The sequence below is a fragment of the Ylistrum balloti genome, unplaced genomic scaffold (genome assembly GCF_031769215.1).
Source record: "Ylistrum balloti isolate Yb309-2 unplaced genomic scaffold, AGI_CSIRO_Ybal_v1 Utg371718, whole genome shotgun sequence".
Taxonomy (NCBI): Eukaryota; Metazoa; Mollusca; class Bivalvia; order Pectinida; family Pectinidae; genus Ylistrum; species Ylistrum balloti.
Window position 1 is genome coordinate 44,433 of NW_026782865.1, and position 17,531 is coordinate 61,963.

At 33.2% G+C, this 17,531-nt stretch overlaps 1 protein-coding gene across 1 annotated transcript in view; it reads left to right on the forward strand.

The window, feature by feature from the left end:
• LOC132563430 (short transient receptor potential channel 7-like) overlaps window positions 1-13,788 on the forward strand; it is a 42,063-nt gene extending 28,275 nt beyond the window's left edge. Inside the window, exons 6-14 of the mRNA XM_060228189.1 lie at window positions 4,309-4,408; window positions 4,917-5,068; window positions 5,627-5,790; window positions 6,557-6,755; window positions 7,255-7,497; window positions 8,451-8,468; window positions 9,777-9,932; window positions 10,213-10,279; window positions 12,968-13,788. Of these exons, the coding sequence (XP_060084172.1) occupies window positions 4,309-4,408; window positions 4,917-5,068; window positions 5,627-5,790; window positions 6,557-6,755; window positions 7,255-7,497; window positions 8,451-8,468; window positions 9,777-9,932; window positions 10,213-10,279; window positions 12,968-13,449 (1,581 nt within the window). The 3' untranslated portion in view covers window positions 13,450-13,788. The remainder of the gene's footprint in view (window positions 1-4,308; window positions 4,409-4,916; window positions 5,069-5,626; window positions 5,791-6,556; window positions 6,756-7,254; window positions 7,498-8,450; window positions 8,469-9,776; window positions 9,933-10,212; window positions 10,280-12,967) is intronic.
• Window positions 13,789-17,531: the final 3,743 nt, after the last annotated feature.

Sequence of the window (17,531 nt, forward strand, 5' to 3'; positions counted from 1 at the left end):
AATTAAAAATATCCTCTGATTTCTGACATGTAATTGCCATGGTTACCAACTCCAAAAATGCAAAAAATGCAAAAATACTGCTAATTTGAACCTAACACTACAACTTTGTAGGAGAAATTTATGTCTGGACACCTGTCTTAAAATCAAAAACACTGTCATGGTAACAAATTACATACATTTCAGCAAATTCCAACTCAGAAATCTTTCACAACATGACCATATGTAAGCACTATGAAAATTTCACTTCCTTTGACTGTGTAGACACAGATTCCTGACCACCAAAATAGTAATCTACAACACAAACCAAAAATATTATTCTGAAAAATATGAAACCCCACACTCTCCACTTCAAAATGACCAGACCATTTTTAGCAAGGATTTATTTTTTAAATTTTAATTAAATCCTTTAAAATGGGGTAATCTAATGATTAAAAAATCACCCATGGTCACACCGAGAAACTGTGTACCAGAGGAATCCTCTTAATATCACTTACCATTTGTCAGAAAAATAATGTAATATTAACTGAAATGTGACATAAACAGAAGATGTGTTTTGCTGCAATCAAAACCAGAAGTGGATTTGCTCAATACCTCATCCCTGTGGTACTGTCCAGAAAGGTGCTAAATAAAAATATTTTGAACTTGCTTTGCATTCAACAAGTTGGTTTAACATAGTAACTTCTTTAATTTCATTTCATTTATGCAATATAGATTAAATCTCTATCAATTTTCAATTGTACACATGAAAGGCTTTCCATTTGTAAGCCTATATCTACGTCACTACAACAGGAGTTCAATTTGGAGACTGACGTGTAATGAAACAAATAACACATGTTAGGCAAGATTGGCATTCATTAGAGACACAGAATATTTTGCCTTTCATCCAGAGGTAAACCCCCTGTATACATTACAGGTACATGTGTGTGAGGTTAGTTTATTGTTTGAATGTCAGTCAGGTGTGAAAAAGCATAGTATTGTTACATAACACCCAGTCCTCAGGGCATAATTATTTCAGGTAACCATCATTTTACTGTGATTTTTCTGTGATTATGGATAGAAAAAAATGATAATAAGAGAAGTCTTCATTAAAACAAGTGACATTAAAAGAATTAAATTACATAGATTACAGCTTGTGGTTGTGTACGCATACATAATCCATGTACTTTATTAAACAGAAGAGCTACATGTATAACTCTTTCCTGATCAATGAGCTTGTTCAATTTTTGACTTTGGCAAATAATAACTGAAATAGAACAAATCTAATGTCTTCTGCCACTTTTCTGGATTGATTTTAATTCTCTCCAAATGGTAGTCATTTCTGCACATAACAAACAAATCACACCACTGTACACCTGTCAGGCCCATTTGGCCCATAATTTGATAAAAGTATTCATGTGTGGTCTTCAGTTTGCAAGTACTAGTATTATCTACCAAAGATCTGTTATAAAATCTGTATTTGGACATTTTATTTCTAAAAGTCCATGTATGGGTAGCATAGATGGATCAATGACTTTCCTGTCTGGTGACGTTCCCAAATGGCAACAGGAAGGATTGATCACTAAGCCGGCATCATACACATTGTTGCCTGTAATAGTACCATAGAAATCAGCAGCTTCCTGCTCGTGTTCAATGCCGAATTTCATAGCAGATGTTTGCACTTTATTTCCTTTGACCAAGATATCAGCAAGGATGTTGTAATCTTTTTTCCTAGAGCAGACACGTTTAAAAACTGATGATATTAAACATTTTTTTTTTTCGTGCATTTTTCCAATAAGGGTTTTTGTATTGTTCCAAAGTGGTTTTTTTTTTTTTTTCTATATCAATACTTTGCGATGTTGTTACTTTTAATCCGTCATAAACATTTTGCTCACCCATTTGTAGAACTACCTCAAAATTCCTAGCAATGTCTGGCATTTCATAGTCTGGATATGTTGGATAATCTGTATGATTTATGATATTTGAGTTGTCTTGAAATGTTTTTTGTTGATATGACAAAACTGATCCTTTAGGTACAGGTCCACCTTTTGTGTCAACAGTTTCCATAGTATCTATAGAAACTGGTAATAATGTTTTAAGCTGAGCATTGGTTGATTGAAGTTGTGTATTTAAGTTTGTGACAATGTTCTGGAATGGAAGTGGTTGTTGTACTGGACAATAAAATTTAGACTTGACACCATCTGTTCTTTTTCTTTTGAAATTTGAAATTTTTTTAACCTTTATGTCATCAACAGCCTGTGGCGTGAGACCTTGCATCCGCTGGGGGATATGCCAAGTTTGAGGCATTGATGTTTTAGAAATGACACATGGTACAGTTTTCAAATCAAGTTTTTGATAATGGTTTAAAGTATACAATAAACCAAGAATGTGCATGTGCAGTTACAATTTACAATAGATATAATTGACTTCATGGAAAGGTGCAAAACATGTGGGGGATCATTTTTCTTCATGGAAGGAAAACATTTGGCTTTGATGTCACACCCCAATCCTGTAGAAAATGGTCTCGCTGAAATGGCATAAAATAATCTTGTCTGAGATGATTGAAGATGACTGATGATGTTGACCCAGGCCAAAGTTGGCGGATAATTTAAACAGCTTCTTTGAGGTACTATACAATTTGGACAGTTCTTTGAGGATAATAAGTAGTTTTATATTTTGCTTTAGCAGTTATTTCAAACTGCCATTTTTGGGGTGTAACTTTCTACAGTGTATATACATGTAGTATATTTAAACTTGATGTAGACAATCTTGGCCTTGACAGTCCAGCATAGCAGGCCTCTTAACAGTCATTTATATAATGATATGAACATTTATCAGTTTAAACTCATTTAAATATTTTTGCCAAAATAACTGCTACCAAACTGCGAAGGCTAAGAAACCTGCTAAGGACAGCTCATTATCTGTCAAGGGTGGTAAATCATTTGCATAGACACTCCTAATAATAATAATAACTGACTGATAAGGTATGGGAATGTGAAGGTCAAGAAACTGCCTTCCACTTTGACATGGGGATCGATGATGAAACTGATAAATGTAGATCTCAGATGGTGATGATGGTTGATGATAAAAAACCCTGTCATATGATGAATTCTCTGAGTGATATTTTATTTATCAAAAACGTCTTTAAAAAATAAACAATTGCTGATGGTAATTATAATAATCTTGTCTAGCTAAGATAGAATACGTAGATATATCGGGGAAAAAACACAAAAGAAAGGCAAAATGGGATAGAAGAAAAAATGAAATCTTCTTGTCATATCCCATTTAATTCAACATTTTAAAGTTTTGCTCACTTAGTTAACCAGACTATAAAATGATTATCAATATGTATCTGACACTGACATGCAACAACTATCAATATTGATATTGTAAGACTTGCAGTCGCTCTGTGTGTATATCCCCTGCTATAATCTGTCATTAATGATACGGTAGAATTAAAGAAAATGAATGGCTTTTCCTCTATTGTAAACACATTTTGATAATTTCTATGGATTGGTTTTCTGGGAAAACATTAAGTGTCCATGTTATTTGAAATTAAAGTCCGTGAAATTTAAGATTATCGATAAATTGCGTACAGGCCCTCCCATGTAAACCCTCTCAAACCACTGACGTTATGAATAATATGACACACCTTCAACGTCGTGGGCGTACCCCTCAGCAAAATTGCAGTAACCTCTCTTTTTGGACTTTGCCGGAACTTTCAGTTCTGAGGCCCACCCCTCAATAACGGCTTCTGAGATCGGAGGCACAGAAGAGAGTGATGTTGACCAAGCAGGCGAATCGCACTTGGCGGCCATATTGTTGTCAGGGAAGCACCCTCAGCCTCGTTTTCGAATTTCATGGCGGAAGCGTGAATAGAGCCTATTGCAAGTCCTAGAAGAACGAAATTGCTATATGATATATTTTAATTCATTATTTGCTCTACTGCATGTTACTTGTATTAACATATGATATTTACATTACATTATCAGGTGATATAAATGCTGCTGTTATTAATACCCTATGATTAAACGTAACACTGATCATATAATACTAATGGAATGCGTACATATATGGATATCACCCTATAGTAAAACTAAACATGAAGGATGCATGGGACATTCTTTCAAATTTACCTCTTGGCTTAAAAATGAGTTGCCATAAATATTTCAATTATACTAAAATGTCATCTGTTAACGATTATTAATTACTAAACCTTAGTGTCACTATCAACAATGTACACTTGTCATCGATACACCAAATAATGCATACATGTTGTAATGTTGTCTCCACACAAAAACATCTATGTACATGAATGTTTCTTATTTACAGGTCAATATTGCTCTAACCTTCTTCAGTAACTCAGCCTCGTGGGTAAAACTGGCAGAAGAGTCCCATATGGCGAAATCACAGATGTATTGGCTTATAGCAGGTATTTTGCTCCTCCCCATTAAAGTATTATTAAATTTTATACGGAATATATTGTTGAAGGATACATTGTTTTTTGTTATATTTCGCAATCGCGATAGTTCATAATTTATCTCCGCTGTATCTATTCCAAAATAACGAATTTTCTTGAATAATGGAGGTAGTGAACATCAACCTCTAGATTTTAATATTTATTGCGTTCAGTTTGGATTTTTCTCATACGCCTTTTGTTCTCTAAAATTTAGACCCGTAGCATCACTGAAGAGTCCTAGAAAGATGAAACAGCTGTATGATGCAGTTTAATTTATTGATTCGCTCTTTACTTCCATTCTTCTCGTTTAAAATTCAAATAATTATACAATTGTTCTATAAACTTGAGTGCCTTTTTACAATCATACAGCATGACTTATGTGCACTTGAAAATTGCCAACGACCTTATGATCAATTCTGCTTATGTTGATATTCTTAATCTCTAAAACATATATCAAACGTTAAAATTATGTTTCTTCTAGATCGGTCTTACTGGAGTGCATGGGATCCACATAATGTGGCTGAAGGTCTGTTTGCTCTCGCTAACGTAATCAGTTTTACGAGAGTGTCCTATGTCCTTCCCGCCAATGAGCTGTTTGGACCAATGCAGATTTCTCTGGCAAAGATGATTTCTGTAAGTTTGAATTGTTTAATTTTCGAAGCTTTAAATGTAAGGATTTAACATAAATGACAACTAAGCTGCTCTGGATTCGTATTTTAAAATATTTGATTAGATGTAGTTTAAGCGACAAGAAACAACACGGGAATGTGGGAATAACTTGTGTTGCTTAATTTGAATAATTGTCAATATTCTAGTAGACGATATAAGTAAATTTAATTATTACGGTGTACGAATCATTATTGGGCATGGATCTCTGTGAGACAGAAACATTCAAACTATAAATAGAACTATTAGATAATCAAATTTGCCAACATGTTCATTGTTTTTAATTGTTGTGTTGATCGTGGCATTATGAAGTATTAATCATAACACAAAATTTCACTTGCGTATGTAGATAATTGTGAAAAATGAGCTTGTCGATAATTTAAGATGAACTTTTCTGTTCGATTGACTTTCTTAGTAATTTTGTTTAAAAGAAAAGAAAGTACTTGATTTTGTTATACATTCAAACACAAAATATTTTAACATTATGGAATCGCGAGGATATAATTGTATCATTATTTATTTCAGGATATTCTCAAATTCGGAGTAATCTTTTTGGTGGTTTTTCTTGCCTTCATGGTTGGATTACACAACCTGTATTGGTACTACCCAGAGGAGATGAGAAAACACGTCATCTTTATGAAAAATACAGTCAACAGTCACGACACGGCTGCTGGTAAATACTTTGGCATGTAAGTATGGATGTTTATGTTTGATGTTAATGTTTGATGTTTATGTTTGATGTTTGTTCTCATGCCTTATTTATGCATTGTTGTTTACATAGTTATCATTTAGAAATGTTACATAACGTTGTAGTTCATGAATATGGAAAACACATTAATATTAAATGTAACCATGAAATAACGATAGTCGTATGTTTCGGACGATAGTTCTACTATAGGAATAATACTATAATGTAATCGTTATGTATTGTTACTTTATCATGTTAAAAGCACCCACCATGAGATAGGATCCTATTGTTACTGTTTTTCTTTAAGCATTGCCCTTTTCATAATTATATATGAAAATCTTTTCTTCAATAAGTGGAAGTAGTCCTCTAAAATAGCATTTCAAACTCTTGTGATTTCAATGCCATCTCGAACACGATGTACCTCAGTGAAAAAAAAGCTTAATACGGGTTATTTGTGTGATGAAGGTGAGAGTATAGTCATCAACCCGCCCTATATATTTGGCTAACCGATTGTGATTTTAAAACTTCTATTTATTGTATATCATTAACCTTATGAAACTCCTGCCTCGTTCCTGCTCTCTGAAATTATGTCATCAACAGTTTTCTGTGTGGTTAAGATGATTTTTTTTCATCAACTGTTTGATTTTCATAAAAAAGGAATACATTTTGTGTCATTCATACGATTGACACATATTAATTTTAGAGTCAATATAAATATTAATTTGAAGTATCGTTAACATACCGCAGTGAAAACAATTTCATTATAGTCCACACATTACATTCCGCACGGTATTCTGGTCTCTGTTTGGCCGAGGGGAGACAACAGCGGTTGAGCTTGGAGCGTACGGCCATATTTTTACACAAACAGTTGGTTATTGGATCTTTGGAGTCTACAACATTGCAACAGTCATAGTTCTCCTCAATATGCTTATTGCTATGATGTCACAGTCGTTTGAGACTATCCAGGTATGAGTTTTATATTACGTAGATAAACCTAGAAATAGATTTTTTGCCAGTTTTGAAATACGTATACCAACATTTAACTTGCTTAATCCATGGTTACTGTAAACTTAGATATTTGCCACTGAAAATCTTTGACACTCATAAACATCTGTTTGACCTGTTTCAACAAATCTAGTTTTTCATTTTGTCATAATCACTTTAAAAACCCAAACCAAGATTTGAGTACTTAGGTCCTAACCATCAGAAATAAGGAAATAGCAATTCAAAGAAAGTTTTGTAATTTTTGAACATGCTAGATAAGAATCGTTTGATAGCAATAATTCATTAAGGTATTCAGTATCATGTTTTAGTAGACCTTTTTAATCATTCGCAGCCGTTATCTAGATGTCTTTAGATTAGGCTTATGCCAACTTTAACCTAACACAGAAGTGTTACTCTATCTTTATGTTCGGTATAAAAATGGCATCAGATGGTGCTCATTGTATTCGATTTTGTCACACAGGGTGAAGCAGACACGGAGTGGAAATTTGCTCGCAGTAAGCTGTATATGGAATACATAAAGGATGATGCGACTCTGCCTATACCATTCAACATTGTACCAACACCAAAGTTTTTCTACAATACGGCTAGATTTTTCTGGAAAATGTTGGTGAAGAAGGACGATCAAGATGAGCCCCATCCAATACATCCCGGACGTGTCAAGGACATTGAGATGTTCAATATGAGTCCAGGAGCTACTAACTCGGTATGGAGGTTATTACGTACTAAAAATTACCCATAGGACATCTCAGTGGATTAGATATTTAAATAAAGTCAAATAATATTGCAAAGTGTAGCACCCTATAAGGAACTATAATGCTTTCCTGAAGACGTAAATTGATACAATTTTGGGACTTGAAATGGTTCATCCAACCAAGGAACTCAATCAGTATGGTGTGCTCTAGTGATATGTTGTTACATAGGGTTGATTATTTGTGAAACAAATCCGATAGAATAAATCTTGAAGCATAAAACATCATTAAAATACCAATATGCCAATGTAATCCCAATCCAAACTCAAATTCCCTTAAAATAGGGCAAAATATGAGCAACCGAAAGATTTACTTGGAGACTCCTGAAAAGCACAAAGAGAATAAGAGCAGGTGTTCCTGAAGAATAAGCATCTTCTCTTTCATTGACAATGAAAACCTTGGTCAGTTCAAGTATGTAATGTCACGTTCTCAAATAAGAGTAAGTTATACAACAACGGGATCAACAGGCTAGCTAACGAACAGCAAACAAGTCCAACGTTATATCTCACAAAGAAAAATGATATTTCTTAATGAGATTACAATGGAGATTATAAAACTTTCCCAAAATTTCCATCAACCTGCATCCGTTGAAACCACGTTTGGTAAACAAAGGAGCATTAACAGTTTATTCGATATAATTGGTAGGATTGAACAAAGAACAATGTTACAAAAACACTGGAGTGCAAACACTTGAAGTGTTGTTTTGTTTCAAAGATAAATGTTTTCTGCACTTCAAACAATATGATGCAATATGTAAAAATTGGTGTCGGAATGAAAAATTATCTTTTTTCGTTTTTGAAAAATCGAGTGTTTATGTTCAAACGCCAGTCACCTTTGAAATACTAATCTTTATTTCACACAAATCATCTGATCATTTAACTTATTGTAATCATATTTAAATATACAGGCTGCCCCTGAGGCGAAGGTAATAGACATGTACATACATATGTCATTCTTTTTGTCATATTTTGGTGTTTTCAATAGCCTTGTAATTGCCTTCATGTATGTTTATGATTTATTTTATGTTTCTCATAACCCATACCTGATATTTTTCTTAAAACAAGAGGCGAGATTTACGCCTTAATGATTCTTTAAGGGCAGATGTTTCTCTGAATCGGACTGATTGTCATAGATTTTGCTTTTCATCTTTGTTTTGGTATTACATCTGAATTTTTAAAATAGTTTTTTCCTTAACCAGATAACCTGCAAAATAATGCGAGTAAACTTAAACTGACTGGTTTCTTTCTTGCTACATGCTTTAACTCTTTTGATCAGATCAATATAATGTCATAACCTTGTTGCTATTTGATGGCTTTCCTAATGGTACAAAGGTGTCGTACAAGACTGAAAACTAACGAATTCCCTTTATCTAGCGGGTAAAGGGTATGTAAAAGAGAAGCGATCTTATTGTTTAGCGGTATAGGACAGTCACAGCTCACCAATCGTTTATAACAGAAGATATTCAATGAAGAATACCTAATATTTTTTCTTCATGTTTCTGCAATTTGTATATTTCCCTGTTTCCACAGGTTCTAACAATTTCCCTGCTTGTTGTTCATCTAGATTAGTACTTTTTATTCATGTTCCTCCATACTACAACAAACATTTCAGGCATTCTATATAATACCAACGTGTTACGGAATTTTGTAATCTAACACGCTGGAATATTGAAAACTGACAGTGTAAAATTACTCTATTTCACGTTATACACGAGAAGTTTAATCTGTTTTCTAAATATGTCTAATAATGCAAGATCATGGTGTCGTCCCTTCCAGTAAAACATGTACCAACTTTATATTGTCGCCAGTTCTTCTCTTTTCGTTGTGTTTTTAATCGTGTCGTAACTTCTGGAAATGATAATATGAATTCAAATTGTGAACTCAGCTGTAATATGATACTTTATGTAAACAATTAATAGGACATTTAATACAATTAAAACGATTCATGTTTTTTTTTTTTATATCAAATTGTTTACAAAATACGGACAAGTTTTCCATTGTATGTAAAAGCATGTTTCCTGTAGTTTTGTTAGAACAATGGTTAACGTTCACTATTTTTTTTTAATTTGTGCTTCAAGTATAGTCAATATATATATACATCAATATATATTTTGCGTTCTGAACCTTGATAATCTCGCAACAAATCAAAAGCACAAATGACTAAAATGAAATTATTTCGATCCATGTCTGATCACTTATTTTGTCGACAACTCCACGTTTGATTTCATATTTAGCCGCCAGAGAGACGCGGTCCAGTTTGGTCACAAAACAGTCGCGCAGCAAACCAAACAAAGGGGATTAAGGTTTTCCAGGATCGAATTCACACCACAAATGGATTTGTTCGCAATGATTCCGATCCGAGCCTATTTTCAGAGAAGCTAACATACAAAGTAAGAACATGGTCAATGTCAATGTAGAATTAGTTCTAAGTATTCACCATATTGTGTTTAAAGGAAAAATGAATCCATCTTTATTTGTCACTTATGAAATTTGGTCTTTGTTCAATTCGATGAATTTTCATGGCAAAGCAAAGGCTATAACAGGAAAATGCAAATGAAATTAAAATACAACGAAAAGTGTGAAAATAAATTCTATGCATTCACTTTTTAAAATGTGTTCTATTAACGAAATAATGACGTCATCACTAACTGTTGTCTTTTGTAATTACAGAGGGTGATGAAGAGGATAGTAAAACGGTACATCTTTGACGTTCAACGTGAAGATGACACTGGGGAATGTACGTACCTATCAAAGTTTGTTAAGGAAATGCATAGTACATGTAATCATTAGACTAATAGTGAATCATGGATGTTTTTAGGATGGAATTTCAATGTAATTTCCCAGATTTTTAAGTATTTCTTACTAACTTATCTAAAATTTCTGACAAATTTTAAGTAACAAATAAAATGTGTATAATTTATTACTATATTAATGAATTAATTAATCTGGCATTTTTACTGATATGTATGGTCTGTGAAATGTGGAACATGACCTTAACAGTTTAAAATTAAAATAAAAGTTTATGAAATATCAAATATATAGACTCAGTGAGCATCAGATTTTAACATGTAGAGGTTTTGAATGCTGTTATATAAACATATTTGAAATGGCAACAATAGTGTAATTCTTTTGCAGTTTCTAATAGTGTCTTTTTCCAAAATGATCAGTATGCAATTTGTAGAGAATGTGTGTGCAGCATATTAATGTCATATAACTATCATAGTGAATAATATTGAGCTGTTATTGGATTATATCTGGTGTTTCATACACCAGTAATCACTAGCAGTTTAAGCCGTATATTACATTTGCCAGTGATTACCGCCAGATTTGAATGCATTTTACGTTAAGCTTTCCTAAACAATATTCTGTAAAATAATAATTTTCGTGGGATTTCAGTATCATTGATTTCGCGGGTACTCTTTTTTCATGATAGGTTAATACAGACACGAATTATTACATTTAGTAGCAGTAGCGTTATTGTTAACTCATGATATTAACGAAATTTGAGAAGATATACAATTTTACAGTATTTCATGGTAAGTATTCATGTGCCCTTACAACCATATTTCATGGCATTTTAATTGAGAGATGATTACAGACGAATGTCACAAAATATGAAGTTAAGAAGTCATGGCAGATTTTTTTCACAGAAAACTCTATCAAGTAGCTGTCCTTGATCAATTCCTTTGTTTGGCTGTCCTATATATTCGGCAGTAGTTTGAGACAGATTTCCCTTATATGGTATTTATGCAGGAAGTATTGACTGTATGTTTCAATGGGCAAAAAATCATCGATAAAGTTAATTGTGTATTGATGTGACAGGTATTGATCGGCTAATCAGTTACGATTAATGTTTTATTAAGTTATAAGCATATTGGTCAATGATTTATGATAACTAGAGTATTATAATTACACAATTGACAAGCTATGTTTATAGATATTTAAACTCTCATTTTCTTTTAGCTAATGAGAACCTAGATAGCTGAAGTGAAGGATATGACAAGATTCATTCACAAAAGAAATATAGTGATTTGTTTTTACTCGTACATTTTCTTAATCATTAACCGGATATCTTGTTTCGGAGTATATTGTGCTTGTTCATATCGTTTTAGCATCAACGCAGTTTTTATTTTTGTACATTTCTTACGAATATACAAGTCATTTTAAGTCTGTATGTTGTCTGGTTTTGTTTACATGTTATAAATTGAACTATTATCAATACTATTGGTCATCAAAACGCACCTGATATTTTGGAATTTGTCAGAAATTCAGAGATGTTTAAGGTGAATTGCCTAGAAAAATATGTCTATGAATGTTCAATGTTTGTGGTGTATATCTTAAACCACACTGACAAAAGCATTTAACAGTTGCGGATTGAACATCTGAAATCGGCCTCCTCAATTTTCGATTGATTGCCATAATCTCTACTATCCACATCAAAATAATAGTTTGTTTTGCACGTTTGAAAGCAACCAACAAAATAAATTTGTGTTACAGTTTTGTGGCGTTTGGTTCTGTATCAGTGTATTAGTTGTGTTGTGCTTAACATATATAATTATTCTGTGTGTTTTACTGTCAATCCAACACTCTCGAATATCTCTTTAAATAATTGTTTATTTTCCATCACTATTGACGTAATAGACCTCACAATACCTAAAAATGCAGTTTAACCGTGTGGTTTATAACAACAGCATAGCATTGACAAATTATACCGAAAAGCGAACCAAGCTATCCGATTATGTGAAACTGATCCTTGACATCGTTGATAGAAGTAGCGTTGCGTGTTGATAGTATCACATATTATACGTCAATATTTTAGTGGAATGTATAGATAAATTTCTACTACCAATGCACAACTTTAAATCATGAAATTGAAATCAAGCAAAAATCATATTTTTTTTTTTCAATCGAAAGAGGAAAATGTTTTGTCCAATGGTAATAACGATTTGGTTTTTGTCTTCAGACGAAAATTGGTTATCCATAACACTTGTGAATGTGTCTGTCTCTACTGTGATGTTAAGCTTTATTTCATTGTGTCCTCTGTGCTCTGTCCTATGTATCATCGATGCTTTGTGCAATAAAATTACCTTCACAGTTGGTTATTTTCATTTATTTTCACATATCGATATATAGCATTCGAAATATGAAAAAAAAAAATACAATAGAATTTCGATTTAGTGAATTCGCAGTTATTTGTTCAAGGATAATGTAAAACTTCTTTAATTGAAAAAGAAATCATTGACTCTGTTGAATGAAAGAGTTGATGTGTTGCAATTTAAAGCCAGGTGGTAAAATTTTATTTCTGAAAAAAAAAATGGGAAAACCAAGAAAAAAGTTCCTGTAAATACGAATTGGGTACAGAATTAAACCAACCTATGTACCGTCATCTATATTGAATCTTGATTATTTATATTTAACTTTGCAGGTGACTTCGATGAATTAAAACAAGATATTTCAAGCTTCCGCTATGAAATGTTAAACCATTTATCACAGCGTCAACGTGAAGCGAAGGAGACGTTTGAAAGAGTAGATGCCTTTGAATACAAAATGGATACTCTTTTACAACAACAAGCAATGTGGCTTAAAGCAATTGCTAAAAGTGATTCAGACTTTAAATTAACCAATTTGATAGATCCGAAGGGTATATCTAAGGCTACTACAGTTTCACAGGAAAGTGCTATTTACGATTGTAATGAGGAAAATAATGATGATGTAGGGGAAAGTGATCGGAAGTCGAATATTGGTGTGTTGCATGATATTCCCGAAGAAGAAAAAGCGCCAGTGTCAACTGAACATAGGTTGCAAAGACAACGAGCAGACTGTGATACAGAAGAATGTGAAACAGCTGATATCACCGTAGAAGTGAATATTGATGGTGAATGTGATATTGTGAACGAACGTTTATGAATTTTCTAGAGGTGATTTAATATTACCTAACCGGAAGTGCCTGATTATCTTCGTTTTACCTCATTACAATCAAAAGATGGATGCAGTACTTTTGTTGGCATTTCATTTATACTGATATTTCGTACACAGCCCGACAAGTATATTATAAAAAGAAAATATACATATGTACTTTTCGAAATGAATGTTACAATGAGATGAACATTCGTTTCCAATGAAAATGTGTGATTTTGTATTTGTCGCTTACTTTTTAAGTTCTACAATGAATGAAGGCGTCAAATGCAGATACGCTGTGATATTTGCCTGCATACTTATGTTTGAAAAAGCAAAGGTCACGATGTGTGAAGCAATTTTAATATGTTATATATTTACAGTAAATGTTGCATGTTGATAAAATTGACGTCTTGGAAGTGTTATAAAATAAGTCAAAGCAAATTATCTACCCATCTAAACATAATTTTTATCAAGAGTTTCTAAATGAATGTGTAACTATGGCTTCCATCTACATATAATATACAGCACTTTCATATGTACAAACATAGTGCCTATTCTCATAGTCATCAAACAAATGATAGGAATAAGTTAGCTCCTGTGAAATATACTATTGCATTGTTGGTTACAATCATGATATCACTTCCGATTGTGTAATTAATGGCGTCACAAATGAAACATATTTGATGTAAAAAACCAATGATTCATGTTACACATCTGCAAGAGCCGTTTAAATTAATTAATATTTGTGATATACCTTATTTGGAATACACATCAAACAATGTTATATTATATACATATGATTTAAACATATGCTATTCTATCTGTTTATTGTCATATAAAAGCAGGAATATCTGTTCTAATTAATCAATGCTACGTCATGTTAATGTTCATGTTAAATATCAGCAGAGTTTTGCACATATTACACTACAGGTTATTTACATATACTACTAAATATCAAAAATGTACCTGCATATGTAGTACCAATTTGAAATCTTTATGACACCAAGTGATGAAATAGAGAGCCTCCATTGGTTATTTACATGAATTTTACAAAGTCACGGGACAAAATAATGTTTTTACCAGACAGTCATTTCTGTTCTAGATGGATGTTATATTATGACATGATAATGTAATTGACGTCACAGATAACAACTTTGTAAACGTTTGATGCCAAATTTGTCTCTTAGAATGATTCCTTGAATTTATAAAGATTTAAGTTTAAATGTCTTCTGTTTAATACAGTTATTGTGTTACTTTGTTTTTCATAATGCATGTTTTTTTCATCTAGTCACCGATTACTATTTTAATTCTCATGTCGGCATTTTATTTCTTCAAACACGCTTTCTGTGAAAGCAACGAGTTTAATATTAATGTCCTAATATGTGTATTGCATTTGAATGGCTCGGCTAAAGGGAACAAGTTCTAGCACTTCTGCCTAATAAACAGCTGAAGAAGGTAACACGAAAAAGTTAAATAATACCGTTGGGGATAATAAATATCTAACATATATGTACATTACAATCTCGATATACTGTCATTTTCAGTCGAATTAAAATCTGGCGTTATAACGTATTTGGCGATACAACATGTGACAATATATTGAGGATGTACTATTTATGAAATCAGTATTGAAAGCATGATATCTGTATATCTATACAATGTAGTTTACATGTATCTTTTGTTAAATCATATCATCGCCGACCCCCCTTTTTTTCTTTTTTCTTTAAATCAGCCATGTAATGTTATAACATTCCAAAACCTTATTTATATCCTTCAAATAGTTCAAACCACTTTTGGAAGATCATTGGTTGGTTTATTGTGACGTAATGTGGTTTCCCATCATGCCTGGTCCAGCGTGCCGAATGTTTACTCTTGATATATATATATAGAGACATCTGACTTCGCTCTTTGTGGCTTATCCTTATCACCTGAGAAATAAATTTAGTCGAATATATATAGCAAAAGCAACAACTTTCAAGTTAGCTTCGTTTACTTTAATATATAAACCTTCCACAAAATATTAACTTTTTCAAATAATGTTTTAGTTCGGCTGTTAAAACGGAATATACATATATAGAGGAACTTTGACTGGCGAACACATTATGATAATTATTATCATGTTTTAGCTAATTAGAAGATGTGGCACTTCTGTATACTCAATGCATCCATTTCTTTCGAGCTTTTTATGAAAATTTGAAATGGGTAGATCATCTATTACATTGCTGTTTAATTGGAAATGCACATTTTGTATCATTGCATGAGCATACGTGTTGTTTTTCAAGCTTTTAATCCCCTACCCGATTGTTTTAAGTCACAATCATTTATATCGAATGATTAAGTAACTTTAAGTAATTATTGTATATCATGATCACGTCTTGTTTGGGTAAGTCGCAATGGACATATTGAACTGTACAGATATGTCATCTGAATAACCGAAGGTACAAATGGAAAATAAAGTTTTCTCTGTAATGCAAGATTAACTGTGTTGAATTCCGTTTTAATTTTGACTTTTTTTCTGTTTTTCGAGTACAATTTCAAGAATGATATTGAAACATTGCAAATGTTTCTTCGCTACAAGAGACAGATGATACGATCGGTGATCGTCAGTTAAAAAACCGAGGAGCGAACCGATGGTTTGAAAACGTTTGATAACCATTGTATCAATTATAGAAGCCATGCTATATCGTACATAAAGGGATATAAAACCTATTCGGAAGGTACTAAAATATGCAGCGATACAATGCAGAACGAAATTATTATAGAATGCGGTATAGAGAGAGTTGTATTCCTGCCAAGATCAGAGTTGATAAAAATGGCTGTCATTGGTGGGCTCTCTAAGCATTACAAATGGTGTCTTGCATTCAGTGTGATACCAGTTGCTCCAAGGTTGGTTATAATTAACCACTGGTTAGTACAAATTGTTTCGACTGTGTATTTCTCTCGATCACAATGGAAACACTTATCTTTAATACTTGTCACCTAAAAATTACTGCCTTGCCACATACTGATTATATTTCTTATTGTATAGGTTTGAAGTCATAAATAGATAATGTTCAGTTTATACACATGTAAATGACAGCTACATGTGTATATTTTATTCAGTACTTTCAATACTTTGACGCTTGTCAGATTCTCTGGGATCCAGGAGGACAAAGATGAGATACCACAGCCAAAATCGTGGCGGCTGTTACTGCTGCTGGGGTGGACTTAAATCCTGCCGATGTGGAGCGTTCCCATAGTGTTGGTAAATCCAGTCAGCAGGGCAGTCACCAGACTTATAGACCACGCCTGATCATCGCGCGCCTGAAATCAGTGGATGCCAAGTTTCGGCTTCTGAAAACTAGTAAGGCTTTTCGTGACTGTCCTCGCTTTACCCATGTGTCCGTTAACGAGGATCTCACCAAACACAGAAATGAACTGGCCTTTCATGCGCGTAAGCTCGCTAAGTCGCACAAAATTTTCCAGTCCTGGACAACGAACGGAAAAGTAATGATTAAAGACAAATCCTCGCGTGTTTGTCAAGTCCGCACTGTGTCTGATCTCGTCCCGTTTGGTCATGTATCTGCACCCTCTCCTCATGAATGAAACTGACACAAGTGTATTGTATATATAGGAATGTTCTGTTTTTCCCAGTTAATACTAGTTCAGTTTATAAACATTTTTTTAATTAATTTTCAGTTGCATATAATTTGAAACCTTTATATCTGTCTAGATTGCTCCTTTGATTTATATATCTATGTTGTAGTTGTGATATCCTGCTATTTACGTGTGTACATGCACTCGTACACTCGTGCGCCCGTCTTGTTGAATTTACACAATACAGCCATTTGTGATTGCTATTTCATGCTAATCTTTCTTACGTTTCACTCGTATACAAATTAACTTCTTTGTACATGTACGAAGTTCTGTTACATTTTAAAAGGCTCTGCGCTGTCTTTTGTGGGCGTGTCTGTTTACGTTTGAATGGCCAATGAAATGTTAGCAAGCAATTTAAATTTGCATTGCACGTAAACAAGTTTGAACTGCTCCGTATTCCATTGCCGCTCACGTGTATGTATGTGCACCCATTCACTCACTGGGCTACTCCATGT